At 42.3% G+C, this 24,964-nt stretch overlaps 1 protein-coding gene across 8 annotated transcripts in view; it reads right to left on the reverse strand.

Annotated features, from left to right (window-relative positions):
* Window positions 1–24,964, reverse strand: part of PDE1C (phosphodiesterase 1C) — a 370,389-nt gene that overhangs the window by 35,584 nt on the left and 309,841 nt on the right. For all 8 annotated transcript variants that reach the window (XM_055708673.1, XM_055708674.1, XM_055708678.1 and 5 more), the window contains 6 exons: window positions 19,932–20,033; window positions 18,534–18,654; window positions 14,266–14,347; window positions 9,079–9,199; window positions 7,707–7,882; window positions 2,457–2,756 (listed from right to left, as the gene is read on the reverse strand). In XM_055708673.1, the coding sequence (XP_055564648.1) occupies window positions 2,457–2,756; window positions 7,707–7,882; window positions 9,079–9,199; window positions 14,266–14,347; window positions 18,534–18,654; window positions 19,932–20,033 (902 nt within the window). The remainder of the gene's footprint in view (window positions 1–2,456; window positions 2,757–7,706; window positions 7,883–9,078; window positions 9,200–14,265; window positions 14,348–18,533; window positions 18,655–19,931; window positions 20,034–24,964) is intronic.

Genomic DNA, 24,964 nt, shown 5'->3' on the forward strand with positions numbered 1-24,964 from the left:
ATTATTATTTTTGTTATTATAGCTACTTTCCAGCCTTTGGATCAAGATTATAGGCATTATGTGTTAAAGAGGATCTGATCTGCCTTCAAAATAGTCATGGCCAGTGGATATTTATTTTTGGAACCACCCAAAAAAAGAGAAATTGTAGAGAAGCAAGGTCTCCCTCTTCCACATTGTTCCCTGACCACTGGAATATTTGTTATTCTTGGATGACAGGAGATCAATCTCTCCCTCTAATTAAGCTTCATCGTATTATAAAAGAGGAATCGTTTTCAAATCTTAAAATATTTAACAAGAGGGAAAAAACATGTCCTGATCAGTTCTCATTCAGAGTCAGAACTTTTCATGTATTCTTTTTCTAAGCTAACCGTGTGGGTGAGAGAAAAATGAAAGCAAGATGATACAGGACAAGCCGCAACCGGCTCAGCTGATCACACTGCCACTGACTTAGGCTCCCTGAACAGAGATCTAAAAGTAGCTCCAATCAGGGTCAAGGTATCTGCTTGATGAAGGTGGACTCTAAAAGAAGGACACTGTCTTCAGGAAATGACATTAAAATGTCTCTAGCAAAGCACAAAAGTCTCGCATTTCCTCCACCATCACGTGGCTGACAGTAATAATAAGCTAATAATGCTTTACTTGACCATTGCGTAAAGGAGTTGCTTGACACTTAAGTGTGTGCAGAAAAAGATTATGAGCATCCACACATATGTTATTTCACAGTTTGATCTCTCGGAGAAAGCACATGGACAGTGAGTGACTGAGAGAGACTTTAAACTCACCCGACAAAGCAATTTCTGAACTTTCATTGAACGTAACTTCCCACGAATAGGAGACTTTTGAGTATTGTAATATCTACCTTGCCATACTGCCAGAAGTAGAGCAGAACAATGATCATAATGGTCTTTTTGAAAGGGATTACAAAGGCAGAGAAATAATAATGCAAATACTTTACGATGAGATATTAACATATAGACATAACGGAAGCTGTGGTGAACCCAGAGATATGAATGTTAAGATTTCATCAGTCTCCAAAGACTCTGCCATGATTGTACCTCATAAAGGCTTTTTCCCATAAATTAAGAGACAGAATTTCTTTTCCTGAGGAAGACTCTAATTTTCAGAAATTATTGTAATTCCTTTCAAAGCATTTCTGACAACTGCAACAGAGAGGCATTGCAGGAAAAGGTACTGTCAAAATCACTAAAGCACGCTTAACCCCCATATTGTTAGGAGCACGTAAAACAAAGGATTTCAGAAGAAAAGACTGGTGCGGTCTAACTGGGATTTCATATAACCCCAACTTTTTTGTCTCCCTGGGGGAGGGCCCATTCCTATCCATCCGTGTAACACTGTCTGAAGACAAATCTCATAGATACCAGAGCGTGACAGCTCTGTTCCCCATAGTCCTTCCAATCTAAAAAAAAAAAGTAATGATGATGAAATCACTGGGAAAGGCCATCAGCCAAGTGAAATACATGAGAATCATATCAGGAATGTTTTAAACAGAATTTCTGCCTCTGCTGCCATCTAAATTCACTGCCTGGGCCTGGGACTTTCAAAGTCTTTATGCTTACTCAGGTTTTTTCTAAAAGGATACCTCAAAGTCTGAGTTTTGTGCTGATTTTGGACTGGCTGATACTAGCCAAGTTTGTGATAAGTCACCTGCGGCTGTACTGCCATTTTTTGATAATGACTTCAGGGAGCAGGAGCTGGGGAGAGAAGGGCAGAGAAATGGCCAAGACACAAGTGACTCAGAGGAATAATTTTTAATTTTCTTTATATTCAATGCAATTTTCAAGCATTTTTTCCACTTTTTTGGGTGCAAAATGTGTTTCTTATTTTAACACAGTTCTATAGCAAGTTAAAACACTGGAATAAAAATTCTGATAAAAAAAAAGTCTCCAAAAATAGGTTCATGACTCCCTTAAAAAAATAATAATAAAAAAAAAAAACAAACAAAAAACCTGAACAAAGGAAGCATAAACAATATAAATCTGAAAAACAGAGAGAGGGGAAAAATCCTCGGTCCCGAAACATTTATATCTGAGACTCAGTTCAAAGACACCTTTAATTTGCCTTAAAAAGGGTTTATAAGGCAACTTTGGCTTCTCTTCTGCCAGTTACCCAAGCAATGAAGCTGCTAATTGAACCAAGAATATTTATTTCAGCTTCTCAGCCTGTGAATCATAACAGGCTGCTTTATTTCCATGAAAAAGATTTTTCTCCTTTCCTCCAAAACTGCCCAAGCAGATGAACTCCTTCTTCTATGGAAGAACACTACTTGGGAGTTAAGTTACAGTTTCTGATTCCCATATGAAGGTGACTGTGCCAGTGTCCAGGAAAAGGCTCTGGGCCTAGGACATCTTTTTTCAGGACATTAGGTTCCCCCATCACTGAGGTGAGATACTGATTTTGGGGCCGAATTTATGTTTCAATGGAAGGAAAGAGCTCACCATTCTGGACATGCTGTTTCTCTTCTCCCACTGTGTGGTAAGAGCCCATTCCCTTATCTGTCCTAGGTGCGTTTTTCCCATGAGAGGTTTCAGGTTTGTTCACCCCAGTTTGCTGAGTCCCATTTACATGATTCTTATTGGAATCTCCGCTTTTGTTTTCCCCAGGATTTGGTTCTTTGCTGTTCTCTGCCTTTGCTGCTGTGGCATCTTCAGCTGGCTGATCCTTATCCTTTTCATCTGTTTTCTTTTCATCTGCTCCCTGATGAGCATTTTCCTCTGCTTCTTTCTTAGCTTTTTCTTCTGCATCCTCAGCAATGAGAGAAGCAAAATGAGGAAAGAAATCATGATTATCAGTCAATTTGATAAGAATGATACAACTCACATATCTAAATCTCATTCAGCTTTTTACACAAAACCAGCTTTTACTTAGGTAAAAGTAGGAATTGACTCAACAAGGGAAAAAGAGCACAGGAGAACACTTTAGAAAGTATTCTGAAAAAAAGACACCACATTGGCTTAAATGTATATTATAGGCATGTCCTTTTTTACCATATAAGGTTCACCTTTGAAAACATAGTTCCTCAACATTCTTAAAAGGCAAATTAAAAAGAGATATTAGCTATTGAAGGCTCTGTGGGTACCAAAGTTAGTTTCATTTTTGACACACAACAATCAGTCAAACAATATTCATTTTTTCTCATACTGTACCATGTAACTCCAGGCATATAAAAATTCTTGGTTCTTTGACATCTACCTTTTCCCCTCTTCTTCCAGGTTGCTTCCAGTGCCAGCTTCCTAACCCCTTTCCTTCCACTCACTATTATCCTTCATAGCTCTGTCCTTTCTTGGAAGACTAATATATCACTAATAGTACTTGCCCTTGCATTCTAAAATGTCTTATAGTCAATCACAAACATACAAATGTATACATTCAAAAGCGAGTGTGGAACAACAGCAGCATCTCAAAATAGTCTTATGCAGAAAAAAAGTAATAAAAAAATTACAGAGAAGCCAGTTTCCTCCATTCAAGATATTGCTCTTGCTCTGATGCAACACTTATTTATAATACAGGTTGAAAATTACTTTGGCTCCAGGTGTTGAACCCACTATATTTCTAGCCCAGGTCAGGTGCAGCACAGACTCAGCTGCAAAGGCTCTGTGTGGCTGCCTGCTGGAAAGCAGCACACAACCACGGTCCCCCAGCACAGCCCTCCAGCTAATAAACATGGCTGGGTGTATGCAGACCCTGGGCAGAGACTCTGTAATTTTCTCCCCTTTTTCCACAATCAACAGAGATTCAAACAGCAAAAGCAGCTGAGTAGCTCAACAACGCAGTTTGGAACCTGTGTGCTCACGCAGCTTCAGAGCATATCTATACCCACAGTGAGTCTAGGCATTCAGATGTGACCGCTCTAGGCCTGGAATCAAGATTTCTGGGTTGGCAAAATCCTGCCCATTCTTTACCCCATCGTGGGTAACTAATTGCACTTTAATTGTGACAGGAATCACAGATGTATCTCTTGTTTTCAGACAGATTGTGTAAGCTGATGAGAAAATCCTACAAAACACTGAATAAAGTCTACTTTGGTTCTTTGGGAGCGTTCTTGAGATCTATAGGAAAGATGTTTTGTTCCTTACAGGAGCAGGGTCTTGGCCAGTGAATAAAAATTACAAAAGAATTTTTAAGTGTCTTGTCAAATACTTCTTATGAGTAAATCAGAACCAGTTCTGAGAAAAATGTACCAATGGGATACAAAAGAGAAAGGGGCAAAGCTGTCTTTATAAAAAATGCCAATCTCTATTTCCTTGCCAGCAGCTAACTAAAGTTAATGAATTTTTAAATTAATAAATTATGGCTCACACAAAAATATAATTTAATTAGATATAAGCCTCCCTCGCTTTATTAATAATTCCTGAAATCTATGGTAGCTTCCATAAATAGCTCAGCTATGCATGTTGGTATTTTCCCTGGAGTCTCATGGCATACAGAAAGATTCCTCTCACTTGGGGATCTGAAAAAAATGCTGCATTTTGCTCCTGACCCACAGAAAAGAAATTTGGCTCAGGAGACTGGGACTTGCTACAACACTGTTGGATGAGTGCCTCTTGTCAAAATTTGTGTCAGAAAATACTTTATCTAAATGGTGCTTTGCACATTAGGGTGTTTGTTTATTCAGTTGGGGTTTTTTTCTTTTCATTTTAGCTATTTAATGATGATCCTTTATGCAAAAAGAGATCAGTAATAAACCCACTTACTGTGCCCAAACGGTTAAAGAAATTTTCTATAAATACCACACTCAGGAAAAAAACAGCTCACTGATGCTTCTAGGGACAATATCATTACCAAAGGGAATACAGTATCCTACAAATAATTTCATAATATTAGTAGCAGTAACAATAACAGCACTAACAATAATAATAATAACAATGGGTTTCCTTCCCTTCTGATCCCCAGCTGCCATTTGCTGTCAATCAGCAGTTAAATGCTTTATCTGTCTTCTCTTAATAATTCTTATTTTTATTGGCAGAGCCTCCTGATGCATTGCAAGACACTGGTTTGATGGGGGTCGGCAATGTAAACTCCTGCTGTGCAGCAGGCCCTGCTGCATATGGCTAAGGCAGGCAAGGCAGATGGAGCGCAGACATTTGCTGCAAGTCAGGAGCAAGACAGCAGCTAAGCAAAGGTTTCGATGCAAGGGCTGTGGAGTCCAGGAACAATTCCTTAGTTCCCAGCCAGCCCATACAAAGGTATGCTGAACCATTCTTTTGTATAAATCTATTAGGATTAAAAAAAAAAAAAAAAAAAGGCAAAAATAAAGCGTGTTTGTACTGCTAAATGCACCCAGAAACACAGAAATTATGTGAAAGTCAATGAATTCAGATGAACAGAAGCTGAAACTGCTTTATGAATCTTTGACCCATAAAATGAGGCCTTGATCCAAGTCATTGGCAATGAAGTTTGGCAAAAACATACAGTAAATCAACTATTCAGGGCTAAAGGTTGTCAGAAAGGTAAAGATAAAATGACCTACTCAAGGGCTTCCATGTCTAATAATGCAGACTGGTGAGCTCCCTGCTTTCAAATGATAACTAATTCTTCCATAGACTACCCTCAGGAGCTGCTAGAAGGGTTTTTTTATGAGGCACTTTAAAATAAAATAGTTTCCTCTCCAGCTAAACTATTAATAACCAAACACTTATCATCAGATACTCTAAAGAATGGATATGAAATACAGCATCAATACATATTACCAATAGCAGCATTAGTTAAGCAATGTGTGCACATCCACTTGAATCATAACTTGACATTTACATATGCACATTCAGAAAAATGTCTTTATGCAAAGCAGTCACTGCAAGTGGGTACAAAGCACATTTAAAAGTTAAATATCCAAAATCTATTACAATCTACTCTATAGCTTTGGTTTAGGTGAAATGCAAGATAGATTTTATTTATTTCCCCACAGGTCTCTCTTGCATATAGGATTTTTATCTAGTAGATCCTTAGTAGATGAGCAAGTATATATGGTACATGTTGAAATGAAATTCTTAAACCCAGTTAACTGTATTGGGTTGAAATGAAATTCCTAAAACCAGTTAACTGTATTGGCTTCATTCACTCAATGCTCCTATACTGTGGGACACTGATTATGTTAAATGCCTTGCTCATTTGCTTAGCTTTAGTTTGGTCCACAAAGAACTGTGAAACAGTAAATACCAATTAAAAAAAAAAAGGCTAAAAAAAGCCCCTTGCAAATAAGCAGATTCTGAATTCTGTTTTGGTTTCCATTTTCATTGAATGCCTAGAAAGGCTTTTCCTGAATGGCAAGTTTTAATCATAAAGAAATATTTAATTTGAATAATAATGAGTGCTTTCCTGCACCTTTAGACAGGCCTTTCAGTTGGAGAGGAACAATCTGCTCTGGCAAATAGGAGAACCATGCCAATTTTTCCATCAGCCCTGAAGCCAAGGCCACATAATAAATTAAAATCGAACTCCTTCCATTTACATGAAATACAACAACTGCATTAAGTAAGGGTCCGAGTAACAAGTATTCAGTTCAGAGATGAAATTGTATCACAAAAAGTTTCATGAAGAAAAAAAATAATAGTCAGTGACACATTCCTCCCTTTTTGGATCCAAAGCTGATGTAAATCACCCAAGGGCTCAAGGAGTCCTTGGGCAATCACCCAGCCCCTGGAGGCAAGGGGCAGTTATACCAAAGTCCTTCTCAACAGATGTTTCTCATTAGTTCCAAGATAGATATTTACCAATGTCTAACTTGCTATCAGTTTACAGTCAACTTTCTTTTTTTTTCTCCTCTTAACAACCCAGGGTATATGAATAAAAAAATAGTTCTCTTAATCTGCAGCTTCAGTTGTCTTCAGAAAACTGCTTTCAGCTACAAACCTTCTCAGCTATAAACAACAGTTATCATCATTTGCATTACTGTACTCTGTAGTGTCTGCAACTGGTCCATATGCTTCCTGAACTGCAGTGGCCAAAACTGGACGCAGCACTGCTGTGGGGGCCTTGTTACTGCTGGAAAGATGGGAAGAATGCCAGAACCGTCTTAGAAGCAAGGGCTGGAGGGTTTTGTGTTAGGTTTTTTTTTCCCCATTAGCATGACAATATTGAACCCTGGCCAACCTGCAACCAACACAGCCTTCATTCTTCTGAAATAGTTGCAGTCCCTCCCAGACTGATGACATCATGAGCATTTGCAGCATAGTTCCCAAGTCATTACCGAAGTTATCACTAGAAATATGAAAACAGCTGTGAACCCAGAATATCCTGTCCTTCTCCCCTGAACTATCTTCTGTAACGCTTTCAATCTTAACAGTGAACAATTCTCTATATCTACAAATGAACAAAGAATTCTCTATCTCTATAAATACTGTTCCAGCTATTTTTGTACTGACTGTGACTCATGACTTTAGGGGACCTCCCTTACAATTATTTTTTTTCCCTCCCATTGTCCACATCCCTCTTCATTACGTACATATACACCATGTAAGAAGACTATAAGGCACAGATGAGTCACAGTATTCCTATCCTTCTGAACTTAGTGTAGGTTGTTGACCTGGAAAGCCCTGTTGTAGGCTGTCAACCTTGACAACGTTGACCTAGTTTGAAAACACCGTTTTTCAAACTAACAGTGCTTACTTGGAGAGCAATTTGATTGAAGAAGAGCTTGAAGAAGAGGTCAAAAGAATTTTTATTCTTTCAGTAAAATGCCTGGCTGTTACCTTTGGTGGCTTGCGCTTTCCATTTCTCCCGGTTCTGCTGCACAACCTCGGTCCAAGTGGCTTTGAAACATTTGAAGTCCACAGTGAGTATGGAGCAGTTGAGTGAGGCACTTCCTTCAGACCCAGTGCTCTTGACACTTGATTTTTTAACTTCGGAGGGACTAATGCTATTCAGGCTGGGACACAAGAGCACAAACACAGAAGAAATCACTATCACATACACACAAATGCAGCTAAGAAGAAATAATTACTCTAAGTCCAGATAACTTAACAGAGTCAACCAGGAAAACAAAAACTAACCCTGAATCCCTCATCCTCCCCTCCCACCCCACAGCAACTGATGTTAAAGCAAACAGCACAACCTGAGCCAGCATTAGAAACAAAGGGCAGCTTTTCCATGCATATTTTTCAGTACCCATAGTCCCCAAGAAATAGAAACACTCAAAGTGTTTCCATTACCTTTGCTGTGTATCTTCATTCCCTAAATATCCATTGGAGAGTCAGACAATTCTAGAGATCAAATATGTCAAAAGAGGAGTCTCCTAAAATTCACCAACGGGAGCCATTAGGCACAGGACAGGAGGCCAACCTCTGTCCAGGGCTTGGTGACCTCAGCTGAGGCTGAAATCAGGCACTCAGTTACAGACCCTACAGTTGTGTTTCAAGGATGGACACTTCATTGTGCACATTTTAATAAAGGCACCAAGATAACTGGCACAGAAACATATTAGTGCTTGCTTTTTGTGTAACAGCCCAAGAGTCACCTGACAGAGGGAATCCTGACTTGGTAGCCCTACTCTAGGGAGCAGTAGCCTCACAGCATTTGAATCCCAAGACACACCCTGTCCATAAAGCTACTAAAAGAGTAGTTTCTCTACAAGAACAGAGCAGGTTGAATGGGCCAAGACTCCTTACACCCAAACTTCAGGTGAATTCTGGTGGTACTTCACACAGTCACATAATGCTAAATGCTGCCACTAAAGTGTGCTTATACTTCCCAGTCCTCTTTTGTATTTCAATCCCATCTATACTTTTGGCATGAAGAAATGAGTGCCTCCCAACAATTCCCTCTACCTTCTCTTTGATGTTAGTGACGGAAAGAGCACTACAGTTCACTCAATTGCATGGCTACAACGGTTTCTGCTCACTGCCTTTGGAGACATGGCTCAGGTTCATGCCAGCCTCCGTTTTTGCCCTCCTCTGGGCTGGAGTTTTGCTGCAACAAAGTCATGTCACAAGGTGAGCTGTGGTGTCAGCAGTGCAGATACGGCGCTTTAAGCCACAAGGAAGACATAGGCTGTTGCGGGGAAACAGGGGGCGGTGGGTACAATGGCATGTGCAGAGTGAAGGAACAGGGCATGTAGTCATTCACCTGGAACGCCTGAACCCGGACATGCCAGAGCGGGAAGCTTCATCAATGAGCGGAGTCACAATCTTCTCAGTCATGTCGGTCAGCACAGTAAAAGTGGGTTCCACAATAAAATCAATGAAACCTGAGCAGAAACACAAGCAGAGTCAAGCAGGCAAGAGGAGGATTTATGTGGAGTCACTGCTTCAGTGATCGCAGACAACCACACTGTAAAAGACAGAGTAAAAAAAATATACCTTGAAAGAGGGATAGGCAAATACTAGAAAAGGAAAACCGAGTATACATTATTGCCTAAACCAAGAATGTGGATATAGCATGTCATGAAAGTTACCTACTTAAACACTGGAAAGAAACTGGGGCAAATTAGAGCATAAACAGATGCATCAGAACTTGCTTTATAGGAAGAGTATGATATTTAAGCCAAATTCCTAGCGGATTTGGATAAAACCCCGTTTCAAAGATGAACTCTCTTAAGCAGAAAATTAATATAACAGCAATAATACTGGTAAGCTTTGCTGATGTGCAGCTACATGCAAGACTCTTTGTGCATATCAGTGGGTTGCTGTGAGTATTCTCTCCTCAGTGCTCATCCAGCTTGTTGTTCTTGATAATAAAACAGATTTAAATGCTTTCTCCCCCATTTTTTAATATAAGGAAAGGAAAAAAATAAAGGGCCAAATAATTTCTACTTCAGTATACAGTTTGACAGAGATCAATAAGATCAGTATGGCTCAGATCTGAATGTTGTGAAGGACTGAAGGGCCCTGTGACCATAAAATCATGCCATGAAGAAAAATCAAAATTGCATAGAAAAGATGTGAGAGCGAGGAGCTTATAGTACCTTACACCTTCCCCTAAATTCTCACTTGGGGCAAAGGATATTTCTTATGTTCGTTTTAGCACTACACATAGCAAATTTCTTAATGCTGCATGTAACCAACAACTACATCCTTAATTCCTCCTAAGGCACATGAGGATTCAGATCCTTTCCCACTGTCAAAATTTTAAAAGATTTGGTAATTGTAACTATTAATTATACATTCACAATATTATCATTTCTCTGACTGGATCACAATATGTTTCTATGACAGACCCTGAACAGTAAAATAAGAGACCTCATGGGCCATCTGAACTCACAGATGCTCTGAGCCACATCCTGAGTGCAAAGCAGTTGAGCACCCTTCTACTTCCATTCCCCACCCCCCCAATTTTTGCTAAATTTCTAAAAGAATGGGTAATTAAGTGTATTTTCGTGCCTAGCCAAATTAAAAATGTTACTTGCAAGTTCTCAGAATTTCATAATAACATTCTGTAAATCTGGAGAAAATATGCAGTCTGATCTGAACATCTGAATCACATGCTCCTATAACACTGAGACAGTCTTAACTATTCAAATTTTGAAAAAAAAAGAACTCTCCCAGGGATCTAATCAGAAATGTATGTAGTATAAAGCCATAACAGGAAATTGTGTGAATTGTGTGCTAGATCACAACCTAGATTATCCCAGAAAATTAATACAATTTTTTTAAAACGATTGAAATTGTACTAAGAACACTGTTCAGTGTGCCACAGGAGTCCTGAGGATAAGAATTTGATTTATGTATATGTGTGTGTCTGTCTGTCTATATGTCTCTTCTATTCCCCTTCACTCAAAAGAAATTTTACCTCTTAATGACCAAAGAAACCCAAGCCACAGTATCTTGTCACTTCTGCTTGGCAAGTAATAAATACCACTGCTATTTACTCCATCACCACTAAAACCCCTAAGACATGCAAATCTCTGATATCAGATGTATGGCTGTAACTTCAGCAGCGAGGTAGTGGTATCTGCTTCCTGAGATAATCAATATTTTCACACAAACACAAGGTCCAGTTCTAACTAAGAAATAAGTTTTCCCTGGGAGAAGTCTTGCATCTCACCAACAAAGGGAGAGGTGGCACAAGGGACCACAGGTAAACAAACTCAAAGACATAAGAGAACTTTTCTTTGATAAGTGGTATTTTGTTCTCTATTCCCTATAACTTAAATAAAATATTCAGGTATTACCTTAAAATAGGGATTACAATGATGTTGGGAAACATAATCTGCTATTGTAGAAACAAAATTTAGGACTTTATTAATAATTATGTAAATTACACTATATTCCCAAGTGCCTCCCTCCCTCCCCACTGTGTTCTCTCTCTTCTTACCTAAAGACACTGTGATTTAAATATGGTGATGTATTTTGCTAATTAAAACCCCCTGACTATCAAATAATAAACCTGGGGTTTAAACACTATTAATTCTAATGACCATAATATCACACTTTTTCTTCTTCAATGGAATGAGTGTGGTAAATATTTCTGTACCCCAGCAACTAAGAACATTTTACCAATTAACACTGCATGCTGAAGATAGATTCCAGGCATATGCCTAGTGCTCATTCATTCCATCTGAGAATGCCACTGTGCCAAACACTGGCTAGAGGGCAGCTTCCCTAAAGCCCACCACCAAAAAAGCAAACGAACAAAAATAAAGAATCATCAGCAAACACTCATCAACCTTTATACAATTTTTTCTGAAGTTGTAATTTTCTTTCTTGCCTGTCAAAGGACAAAAATGAATGGATGTTGCTACATTTATCAGCTGCAAAAGAGGACAATAACAACAAAGGCCGACCTCCAGTCAAACAAGCTTCCTACAGTCTGAGACATATAAAGAAGCTTCAACTCCTGATATTCTTGTTGGAAAATACAAGTCTTGGCCTGCTTTTTCTTTGCAGTTTGTTTGTCTCCCCCACTCTGATAAGCAGCCTGACTTCTGGACATGAATCTCCTGATTTCTGTTCTTCACTGTGGTACAGAAATATTTACCACACTTATTCTATTGAACAAGAAAAAAGATGATAAATTGGTCACTGGCACTAACAGGTTTTCAAATCCAGGCTTATTATTTGATATTCATGTTTTTTTAAATTACCAATTTAAACAATTTCTTCACAAACTGAAGCAACAAGAAAGACATTCTTTTGAGAAAGTTTTTGCTGTAAGATTGCTCCATTGGCACGAAAAAAGTCTGTACTGTAAAACCTTCAGTGTCCATTTGTGAAAATCTTTTGATAATGAAAATGCTTGTTCACTGCTGTTGCATCTGCAGTGGACTTAGAGCAGCAAACCAGCGACTACAGAAAAGTTGAGCCACCCAAACAGGATTTCTAGTCTCTGTCCTTGACAGAACCAAGAGCAGAATATTATTTCACAAAGGACAGAGGTTTTTTATTTGTGGGGACTGATGGCTGCTTGCTGCAGACAATAGCACCATTTGGAATTCAATAAGAACTTACTTTTGGAAAGAAATGTAGTAATTACTATTCCAGGGAACAATTTGTTAAGGCTGTTAATCAGGTAAATAAGTGAATGGGAACAGATTATTTGTCTGAGAATCTACCCTACGACTTTGAAAGCCTTGCCTCAGCGGATAGCCAGAAAACGTAAGAGGTTTTGATTTAACAAAGGAGATGTTACAGAAAGACACTGCCAATTTGTGCAGCAGACTGAGAAATGAAGTTTTATAATGTTAGAAGGCAAGATTTATAGACAGTAGCCTATTAATGTCAATGGATTACTAAATTGTACAAATAAAATATAGTGACAAATAGTACATGACTAAATAAGGCTGCCTTTGCTTACTGATGAGAGCCTCTTTTCTAAGGGGGAATTGTGTTGGTGATAGTTTAATTCATCATTAATTTTGCAGTGGATTGACACATGGGGCATCTTGGCTCTACTGGCCTTCCTGAGCAAAGGAGCACAAAAGAGGGGGACAAGGAAAACTGATTTTCAAGCACACACATAGCTCTACAGAGAGGGACCCCATGTGAAGCACGACTCCTCTTTCCTGTAAGGCGTGAGGGACATATCTGAAAGATGAAAGAAGGGGTGTGAAAGAGAAGCCTCTGCATGCGCTTCCCTCCACACCAGCCAGAGTTTACCTTCTCCCACAGCACAGCAGTAGGTGTAGTGTGGCCAGGAGTCCTCAATGTTGGTTTTAGCTGAGACTGCAGCACTTCAAGTTTGCTGCTACTTCCCTCCACTGAGCTGATGGCAGAACACACAGTTGCACTGTGCTCTACAAACATTCCCACTCTTCTGATCACCAATGCAGAGGAATAAACACTACAAGTCTGGCAACTGGGCCAGGCTTGCACAGGGCTTTTCAAGTTCAGATTCTGACTGAACTGTCTAAACTAACAAAGCCAGAAAAGTCTCAGATGGGGCCCTCAGAAAACGGCTTGACTAACAGGAACAGTGAAATAACTTTAAATAGAAATGGCTCTTAGCCACAGCTATAAATCTGAACTTTCCTAGGTTCAGTGATATCTTGTTCTTTGAGAGACGTTTCATACTTCAAATTTTTTGTTTTCCTTTAATACATTCTCCCTATATCTGCTTCTGGTCACAGTTCCCTAATTTTCAGGGTCTGTGTTCTCTTTCTTGTTATTCCATTTGACTTCCTACTCTCCAGTTGAGGTTAGATCACATTCTTCTAATTCACTTGCTTCCTAGATATAAAAATCCACCCATAAATCCATTTTCTATTGGGCTATTTTTGCTCCCAGCCCCCTAACCATTTTACTTCACTTAGCTCCTCTTGTTTTCTCACCAAATACCAGGCTTGTTGCCCTATCCTTCTACTTTTTCACTCAATAACCAGAGAAGTAGATGGCTGGGTGGATCAGAAATAAGTTTGCTAGTTGCTTGGCTTCAACGGCAAATATTGGTTGTCTTGAAGCACTGGGAGAGAAAGGATGGGAGGAATAAATGGAAAAACACACAATAGGTTTTGCCCAGGTCATCGAAGGGACTGACATTACATTTTCATATCAACCAATAATTATGATATCACAACACGTTGCCACATATGACTCATCTTCACAGCTCAGAAAACCATGGAGTAGCGTTACAACCAGGCACTGTAGTCATCTCTGCAGACACATCAGAGGTAACTTGGTTATTGCATGGAACCACCACCATAAATTTAATGGCTCCTGAGCTTCGAATTGTTGATCTGGGGAAAATAACGCCATTGTGCTTTATCTCCTCTCTTTAACATAGTTCCAAATGATAAGAGATCACAGTGATCTTAGCCCTACAGGGAGAAGTAAGTTTTGCTTTTACGACACTACTTTGCATGCACCAAAAGGGACATACCTATTTGAGACTGAGCAACCATAGTAGACTTGCGATCACACAGTGGAGAAAAGGGAAGCCCTAGTTCTGCTTCTTTGTCACCCTGGAGAAAAAAAATTGACAAGAAATTAGAAAAAGGCAAGATACATTGCACTTTGATATCTTAGGTCATGACTGTAAAAGCCTCTGATTTTGCTTTCTTTAATTACGTTTTGTTTCTGTATTTTTTTCTTTTTTAACACAAATGGTGGAGAATTTGAGTCTGGCTGGAAAAGTCATAGTCCAAGAAGAAACTGGTGAATTCATCATCCTGATTCCAGTGAATCTTTCCTTAGAGCTTTCTCTGCCTGCTTGGTACTTCTACACACCAACTAAAAACCCACTTGAGCACAGGAATGCTTCTCACTGCAGTTCTCCAGGCAGCCCAGCAGAACTCAGTTCTCAGAGCAAACCTTTAAAGAGAGAACATCAGCATCAGGACTGAGTTTTCAGGGACTGAATCTCTTTGCATGCCTTTTTTAGTCTTTCAGATGAGGAATTCACAGGTCATGGCTGACCAGATGCAGATTACTTTTTTCTTCCAAAGGAAACGCTGACATTTTTTCTGGGACCGAGTAACCTGCTCAGTTGATGTGAGGTGAGCGGTGAACATTATCTACCTGGATTTCTCCAAGGCTTTCAATACAGTTTCTCACAGCCTCCTCCTAGAGTAACTGATGCATTAGGGTCTAGACAAGTGGTCTGTGTGCTGAGTGGGGAACTGGCTGACAGGACACACTCAGAGACTGGTGGTAAATACTTCCTTTTCAAACTGGCAACCTGTCACAAGCAGGGTCCCCCAGAGATTGACGTTGGCTCCAGTGCTGTTTAATATCTTCATAAGTGTTGGGTATGATGGGATCAAGCGTACTCTGATGAAGTTTGCTGATGATACCAGAGTAGGGAAGTGGACACTTTGGAAGTGAGAGTCACCCTGCAGGAAGAATTGAATAGGCTGGAAGAGTGGGCTTACAAGGACCTGATAAAGTTCAACACCGACAGGTGTAAGGTCTTGCACCTGGGAAAACATAATCCAGGAGTGCAGCAGAGGCTGGGATCTACCCGGCTGGGGAGCAGCTCTGTGGAAAGGGACCTGGGGGTCCTGGTGGACAAGCAGCTCAATATGAGTGAACAGTGCACTCCTGTGGCAAAGAAAGCCAACAGGGTGCTGGGTTGCATCAACCAGGGCATCACTAGCAGAGATAAAGAAGTCATTATCCCACTCTACTCAGTGCTTGCCAGGCCACACATGGAATACTGTGTTCAGTTTTGGTCCCCACTACGCAAAAAAGATGTGAACAGGCTGGAGAGGGTCCAGAGAAGCGTCACATGATGATCAAAGGACTGGAAAGGCCGCCATGTGAGGAAAGGCTGAGACAACTGGGCTTGTTCAGCCTTGAGAAAAGAAGGCATAGGGTACACCTTACCACCACCTTCCAGTGTTTAAAGGGTGGCTACGAAGAAGACGGAGACTTCCTTTTTACAAGGAATCACATGGTAAAGATGAGTGGTAATGGGTACAAGTTACTCCTGAGGAGATTCTGACGACACAAGAGGAAAATTTTTCACAATGAGAACAATCAGCCATTGGAATATTCTCCCCAGGGAAGTGGTGGATCCCCCAACATTGGACACTTTTAAGATTCAGCTGGAGAGGGTGCTGGGCCACCTTGTCTAGACTGTGTCTTTACCAAGAAAGGTTGGACCAGATGATTCTTGAGGTCCCTTCCAGCCTGGTATTCTGTGATGCTATGATTCTGACATTCTCAATGTTTTCGTTAAGTGCCAAAGTACAAAAATCCAAACACTTTCCAGCCCTCAGAACTGAAAGTCCTTTTCTAACATCACAAGATGGCGTAAAAGATTTATAAGAAGTGCTATAACCCCATTTTCCCCCATTCTTTCAAGCTGCATATTCTCAAAAAGCCTTTTAACTTTATTCAGGCACTCCATAACATACCACTTTATGCTGAGAAGATATATAGGATAACATAATTACAATACACCCCACTGAGCATTCAAACTTAAATAGCCTGTTAAATATACTCTAGGATCAATTCCTCCAATCAGCAGTTCACATTAACCATGCTGAACTTCTTGCCAGTGTCAAATGTAAGCTAAAACAGCCAGCAAACTAACCAGAGAAAAACTTCTGTAGGCATAAGAGTTGAATTCTTCTTTTTGTTAATATAACATACATTAAATGGGGGCACAAGTCCCATTAGAGTTTTGGGTGGAACAACAAATAATAGTATTCTTCTGTTGCAGAACAATTCTGCTTTATGTTAGGAGTTTGAAACACATTGTTTCAAACAATACAAACAGAAGTATTTCCAAGTAACATTCCTTTACTGTGTCTGCTGATCTCTCAGGAAAACCATCTCTCAATGACAGCTCTAATCATCATTCTTCTTGTACTCCTTATGCATCTTAAAAACCCAGGTACCTAATTCTCTTCATGAAGGAACCCCTAACTGCCTTTGTAACTGCTCAGAGAGATATTTTGACTCCTCAAAGCTTTTGACTTCCTCAAAGCTGTTTGGGCAGCTCCCTCACAGCTATCTAAAGTGCATTAGTAAAACAAATTAATTCATGCAAGATGTTTGCTCTAAGAGATGCTCACCATAGCTGCTGAATGTAAAAAACCTCAGCATTGTACTCAGAAGCATCATTCACACCTACAGGATGGTTACTTGGTGTAGGAACACCTGTATCACATCACAAAAAACCTGGAAACCAACAGGGCTGGGGACCTGTACTGGTACAGGTTAAATCTCTGCAGAGCACAGAACAGAAAGAACAGGAGAGGGTCTGCAGGTGAAGAGCATAAGGAAATACAATACCTAATCTGAGGCCAGCACAGTTTCTTATCAACATGGTTCCCTCTGTCTAGTGGTACTTCTCAGCTTGTGAGAAGAATGTCTTGATTCTTCTGCTGTCAGGTAGGGATGTATTTATTGATCTAGTACTAAATAACTTCAGTGAAGGCAAGTCTATGCTTAAGGGTTTTGTTGAAGAGGGAATTAATACTGCATCTGAATTTTTAACTAGAATACAAGTTTTATGTAGAGGTTTATCTAAAAGCGGAGCCATCTGTCATTCAAAACTAAAGTAGGATTTGTTGGCTGAAATGAAATTATTCTTATGAAAACATAAAATAATATTTTTTCTTCATTACACGCATAGAACAGATCAAAACTTTGGCTTTTTGTGGTCTCAATATCTAGCCAATCTTAATTCCCTCACCAGTATCTGGGGGACTCAGCAGTGGTGTATTTTAACACATCTAGTACAATTTTGAGCTAGAAAAGCATAAACATGCACAGACTTCTCCCTAAGACATATGTGAAAATCATCCTACTTGCTTGAGCCTCCTGTGTGGCAACACAGACACAGCTGCAGGTATGATCTACCTGCTTCCACCTAGTAAACCCACTCTTGGTTTGAAAAACAAATGAAAAGATTAATTTCAAAGCAAATTCTTGCAATGTCTTTATTAAGAAGGGATTCCCACAGTGCCTTTAAAAAACAGACACCATTTAAAAATTGTCATATATTTTTCTTTTTTTCATTGAGATTTACTATAAAACATGAAGTTATTGAACTCTGGAGGGAAATTAAGCACTCAGTTTTCTGCTTAGTTTAGTAACTCATATTTGTGAAAAGTATCCTAAACACTCTTAAGTGCTCTGTTTAGTTTTACATATTTTTTTTTTAAGGCAGCTCTTTAAATGCTTTTAATTAGTCACTTGGGGAGCTTACAGCTATCTCACAGAGCTTAATGATTTGTTTACATTTGGGTCTGTCAACAGGCAGTCCACTGTGAGCTATAAAACAGATTAGTTCATCTAAAGTAAGAGTAATGCATTTTTCACATCTACTCCAACAATCTAAGTACAATTTCATAAAGTGCAGCTACCTAAATCTGTTTTCTATGGTTCTATAGCTAAGTAGAACATCACATATTCTATATTTTGCTAATTCAAAACACATATTGACTTCCCAAATCAGAATTTCTACTATGTAGATAATGTCCATATCTGTAGGCAGTGTATCAGACACTAACTTCCCAAGAGGCATAATAGCCAGTGATACTAGCGCCAGATGAGAAAGCTTCGTATCATTTAGGAGGTTCTTGCCTAAATCAGAGAAACAGGAAAAAGCCTGTGTTCATATTTCACTACTTCCATGCTCAATCCTACACAATCCCTCTGTGCTGAAGAAATACAGAGGAACTTCCCCAGCTTTACCTGTCTGAAGAACTCTTCTAGCAGAGACATGGTCCAGCGATGATGGAGATCCCAGGCCTTGGCTGGATGGCTGATATCTGCTGTATGTAACAACAGTGATAAGGCTTTCGGCTTGTCAATTCTGAAAATCCAAAAGATCAAATAAATTAATTGTCTGCTTTTGAAGTGGAGAAAGACAAAAATATCACCTAAGCAGGAACATGAGGTCATTAGAATATTTGTTGGAGAAATGAGAGAATGGAGCAATTTATGTGTTTCTAAAAACAGACAACTATGAAATACTATTTTTTTTCTCCAGCATACACAACTCCTGTTGTAAAAGAGAAATGAAGAAGTGCAAAAAGAAATTTTGCCCAGTCTTGCTAAGCTCTTTCTAGGCTTGCTTATCTGCACAAACAGGCTTGAAGAGTTGCTGTGTTCCCCATTTCAGCTGGGCTGTTTTATGCAGCTCAGAAGAGACGTTGGTCCCTACCATCTTACCGCAGTGAACAGTTAGGATCTGGTCTCAGGGGCACTGATGAGTCTACACAGTAACTCATTTCACTGCTAGAAAACTAGTGTGAGGTCAGAAGGGAATCCTTACATCTGTTTCCACAGAACAAAAAGATGCTGGCAATTTCTTAAAACCATAACCTAAGAGGTTTTCTTGGAATGGATAGTCTCATTTTTAAATTCCAGCTTTTGACTATCTGAAATACCTGAAAAAGTTGTAGCTTTTGAGAGGACCAAATGGCTAGTCACACTCTGGTCTGATACAGGTGTAATTCTGGGAGGCTCTGACAGACGTGTCCAGGGTGAAAAAGCGACCATCACTCAGAGCTTTCTGCAGTATGACAGGAATTTTATGGGGAAGAGCTGTGGACAAAATATTAGAGCTCCTAGTGGCATACTGGGAAGAAGAAAAGGCTTTCCCCATACAGTTCCATCTGTTATTTTCCAGTCCTTCTCCAGTGGATCTCAAGTTGTTTTCATCTGCTCTTTGTTTATGGAGCAGGCCCCTTGCCGAGGTGGCAGCAGATGCCATCTGCAGAAGGGCAATGCCTAAGTTGTGTTCTGCAGATCTTTATAACTTTGAATCATATGCAAGCTGTGGAGGTTATTCAGCTGGATCATGTCCTTGATGTTACCCTGATATCCAAGGGAAATTCCCAGGAAGGCTTATCGCAACATGGCGACCTTTAGAAGCTTTAGTCCACCAGGACAAAATAGAGATGTGTGTATAGGTGGTGCCAGTCCACTCCTAAGTGAATTCATTCAAAATTCAACAGCAGAAAGAGAATTGATGTGGACATTAAAGAGAGTGAGGGCCTCTGGAGAGGTGCTTTTGAAGTCAAACACAATGGCAAAGCACCAGCTGAAACATAACCCCTCACTGCACAGTATTGTGAAGTGACTCACCCTTCTGGCTGCTGCAAAGCATTCTTCATGGCTTTGATTTGCTGGAAGTGACAGGACATATCGGTGGCCAACACCATCTCAATCACTAGAGCTCTGAATTCCCTTTTGGATGGCATCACGATGAGTGGAACAAGAGAAACACAAAAAACAGCATCAGACACACTCCAGTTTCTTCTTTGCTGTCTATCTGCAAATTATTGACAGTAATTCAGCCTTTGTATGTTGCTCTTTCCATTATCCCTCTTTCAGGGATGGGGGAGAGGATGAATGATTTTCTATACAAACACAGGAGTGGGAGGGCTGCAAATTAATCTAGGTGCCTATTTCTTGCTAAAATAAATCCTGCATGTTTTTTGAAGGGCGTATTAGTATTAGTACTCCTTTTTCAATTAAGCACAAACCTCTTAAAATGGTTTCTTTTATAGGGTGGTCTTAGAAGGAAGTAAAAAGACTGTTTAAAGCCTCAGCATGAATCAGGTGAACTTTTGAACCTGAATCTCTTTCCAGTTGACTAAAATTTGTCAATACCTGTGAGGGCTGTTTAGTCATATTATTAATGAAAAAAAAATAGCATGTTAAAAGTATTCTCCTAGTATATATGATGCATATATGTAGTCAAACCCTTGGAGAACCTGCACTACTTCGTTCAAACTACTCCTGTAGGAATTTTTCATAAGCAAACATGTTTAGGATCCAGCTGAAATGCCTTTGAAGATAATATGGATGTCCTAGAGATTTTAAAATACAGAACATTCTGATCTAGCACACAATACAAATTTATTTTCTCTTTCTTTTAGTTCAGCTCTCCACAGGCTAACAGAGGAACAACAGCCCAAGGTTAGCATACCAGCTCAGCATTTGAGAGATTCAGAAATGGGTCAGCTTTCATTTAAAAAGACAAGTTAACACCCTTCTTTTCATGACGTCACCAGAGACACCTTCACAGTTTCCACAACAGTCAGCAAGATTTCTGTTTGCAGACTGTTTCTTCTTTAGTCACTGTGGAGGAAAGAAAATTACCTCCCTTTACTCCTTCACTGATGCTGTGCTCTCAGCAGCTTTTATGCTGCTTGAGGTCCATGGCAATCAACTGATGGGGGAGAAGGACATACGCGCTCTTCACCCTACACACTCCCCTGCAGAGCTCATGGCCAAGACCAAGTGGGTCCCACAAGCTTGTCAAGAGCCACAACAGAGCCACAGCTACTCTTTGGGCAACATCAGGGTGGCTCTGTCTTCATCTTCAGCCACACATCTGGCAGCTGAGGCAGGAACAAGCCACAGAAAGCAATCCCCCATGGTCCTTCCCACCCTCCTGCTGAATGGCCCCCCTCCAACCAACTCGGTGGCCCTGCAATGGCCTCCTCCCATCATCCTTGTGCAGCAGCCCCAAGGCCACCAGGCCCTCTCCTCCCCTCTGCCCCTCTCTGCCACCATCCCGTGAGGGGACAATGGCATTTGCAGGGAGACAAGCAGCCAGAGGGCAAAGGAGACTCCCCGGCAATCCCGGGACACTGTGGCCCTGGCCTGCAGCGGGGACCCAGACCTGGCACATGGCTGGAGCCCAGGGCACAGGAGGGGGGCCGGAGGGCAGTCCCCAGGCCCCAGGGGTGGCCTTTCTCTCTGCCATTCAAAATGGCCGCCCACAATGGGGCCTTCTGGGCCTGACGGGCCATCGTCCAGTCCATGGCAGCGGCCGTTGGTGACCTCACCGGCCTTCCGGTGCACCAGCGGGCAGTTGGTGACCTCACCGGCCTTCCGGTGCACCAGCGGCCGTTGGTGACCTCACCAGCCTTCCGGTGCACCAGCGGCAGTTGGTGACCTCACCGGCCTTCCGGTGCACCAGCGGCCGTTGGTGACCTCACCGGCCTTCCGGTGCACCAGCGGGCAGTTGGTGACCTCACCGGCCTTCCGGTGCACCAGCGGCCGTTGGTGACCTCACCGGCCTTCCGGTGCACCAGCGGCCGTTGGTGACCTCGCCGGCCTTCCGGTGCACCAGCGGGCAGCCCTGCGGCTGGCCCACAGCTCGCTGCACAGCTGGAAACCCTGACAGCAAGCGTGCTCGGCAGGGGAGGACGCGGCCAAGCCAGACCAGAGCCCAGCGCCAGCCGGGTGAGCAACAAGAGGTTATTGCAGCCCCTGAGGGTGCAGCCCAAGCTCGGAACGGAAGCTGCACGACACAACGAGCAGCACCGATGCCAAGTGCGCCCGGCACGTGGCAGTTGGCCTGACAGGGAATGGCCCTGAGCCCATGCAGGTGGATCCACCATGAGAGAATCCACAGTCAATGCCGGTGGATCCATCATGCCACGAGCAAGAGCCCATGCAGGTGGATCCATCGCAAGACCAGCAGGAGCCCATGGAGCTGGATCCACCCTGCACAAGCCCGAAGGGGCACCACACCGCCGTTGCCAGGCTGCTTGGAGCACCGCAGGGCTGCCAGGGGCTCTCAGGGGCCCCGCAGAGAGACCAAGCGACGCCACCCAGGCAGCACACACCAGCCCTAGAGTGGACCATCCACACTGACACCGGGCAGGCTCGTAGGAAGGTCACCCAGCTGTCAAGCTGCACATGAGCCCTGCTTTCCCACCCTGCACCACCACCCCTCATGAAGCGGGGCCATCTCCTCTGCCCTGAGCCCTGGGGAAGAGGCGATGACCGGGGCTGCCACCTTCTGTCTGGCAGCACCAGAGCACCAGGAGGAGTTCATTGGAGGCTACCAAGTACCACCAGAGATTGCCAAAAACCACCGCAGACCACCGAGAACAGCCAGGGACTGACAGAGATTGCCAGAGACCATCGGAGACCACCGAGGACTGCCGAGGATGACCCAGGACCACCCATAATGACCCAGGACCACCAGAGACTGTTGGACTCCCCTGGAGCACCACCCAGGTTACTGGGGCCTGCAGGTGGCATTTTTGCAGTCTGAGGATGAGCAGGACAGTGGGGGGTGGCTGTCCTCAGCCAGCTCTCGCCTCAGGTACCAAATACAGGGGGGTGAACATGAAGCCAGACCCACCCTGGCAGCGTGCACAGAACAACAACCCGTCAGCACAGAAGGCAGATGCCCCATCCATCCCTGGGAACATTCAAGATGGACAGACAGCTCCTCCCATGGAGAAGCAGGCAACTTCAGTTCTGACACAAAGAATTTTGGCCAAGATTGGACAACAAACAACAAAAAAATAAACCCAATAAAATCCGATTTAAAAAAAAACCCAAACAAACCACACAATAAAAATCAGTTTCATAAACAAAAAAGCTCTACACTCTTCTTTTAGCACTTTTGAGAGGGCATGCACGCTCCTGTGTCCCATCCTGGCCTCCCCAGGGCAGGAAAGACACTGCCATCTGCATTGCAGGCCCACGGGAAGCTTTGTCTATGTGTCTGTACAAGCTGCAAACCTGACCTAACTCCTCTTTGCTTCACACGCAGTCAGGAGCAACTGACACAACTTCAAGCAGAATCGGGCACCAGAGACAGGCAGGCCCTGCCTCCTTCCACATCGGTCTTTGGCAAATGCTACAACTCACACCTGCAGCCCACGTTCCACACGGCAGACCCGGCACACGTTCACCCGAGGCACCGGAGCATGCTGAGTCCTCAGGGGAGAGCACCCAGCTCTGGCCTCAGAACTGAAAGCAACATTACTGTGGCAGTCAAGGCACTGCAGAAAGGCAGACCACAGGCACAAAAGCTTGCTCCTGACTAAGCACGGTTCAATTACGTCCTGAAAGCGGCCCCAAAGACACAGCAGGAGCTGCGCGATGCCTCACCAGCTCGCCCCTCTCTGCCCTGTGCTCCACCACACACAGTACACGCTGGCAGTGGCATTTCTTCAGCTTCCTCACCCAGCTGCACAGAAAAAGGTGTCGTCAACATACAGAGGAAGACACAAGTATTACCACCAGGGATGCTGACTGCCAGCTTTGATGGTGATTTCCCACAGCCCATCTAAATTACTCGCGGCACTGGGCACAGTGGGGGAATTTGGTTGGGCTGAGTCACATGTAACCATGGGTTTCCTTCAGCCTTCTCTTCCAACACTTCCCAGTTAGGGAGCTTCCAACAACTGGGGAGCGTTCAAGAAGGCAGGAGCTGCAGTAAGAGCCTCAGGCAACTTTCTGGGCCATAGCTGAAAACAAAGTCTAATGGCTCAGCACCACTCTAGAATCTGTCTGCCTTCAATTTCTTTAGTCCATCTTCAGACTATTTCTGTTGTTTGTCTTGACAGCCAGTGTGGGAACATAGTGTGCGCTACGTCTTTGTGTGTAAGACCCATTCCTGTCATTGCTGTCAGCAGGTTTCTATGGAAGCCAGTTCAGCTGCTCTTGCTGTGGAGACTGGATGAAGCTCAGCACCTCCAGAGCATGGCTCCTGCCGTCCTCAGATAAGCGGAAGGAACTGGCCTTTGGAGGTACTGCCTTGCTCCCTGAAGTGACAAGAAAGCTGAGACAATTGCTTCTTCACATCAGGGAAGTGAATTCCAACAGAAGTGAGTTGGCAGAATCTCCCAGGAGACCTGTAGCAGAGTCAAAACCTGAGCTTGGGTTTCTCATTCATCCTCTTTTAGACCACTGTTTGTGGTAGCAAATACACTGTCCCATCAAAGTGATCACTTCCAAGAATATCACGGCTCTGCTAGGGCTTTCTAATGGGTTTTCTTGTAGGTCCCCTCAACAGAAGATCCCTCGTGGACTCATAGACTTTTTTATAGACCTGGCTGTGCTGCTTGGCTGAGTAATTATGGATTTGAATATTTCTTACTACACTTCCAGATGTCCTCTCTCATAGTACAATACATATTCCTTAAGGCCAGAGTCCAGGAGCCAGTCACACATTACATTCTCACGCAGAGAAGTTTACCACTGAGAAAAAGTTGATGTTATCAACTTTGCAAATCAAGCCTAAGATTACTTGTCTATGCCCTTTGTTAACTGCTGCAGAATTAGGGAAATGAACAATTAGGCAGACAGAGCAGGCTGTCAAGGAACAGGTCAGGAAAAGCAACTGGAGAAGAGGGAAACCT

The sequence above is a fragment of the Falco cherrug genome, chromosome 4 (assembly GCF_023634085.1).
Source record: "Falco cherrug isolate bFalChe1 chromosome 4, bFalChe1.pri, whole genome shotgun sequence".
Lineage (NCBI taxonomy): Eukaryota > Metazoa > Chordata > Aves > Falconiformes > Falconidae > Falco > Falco cherrug.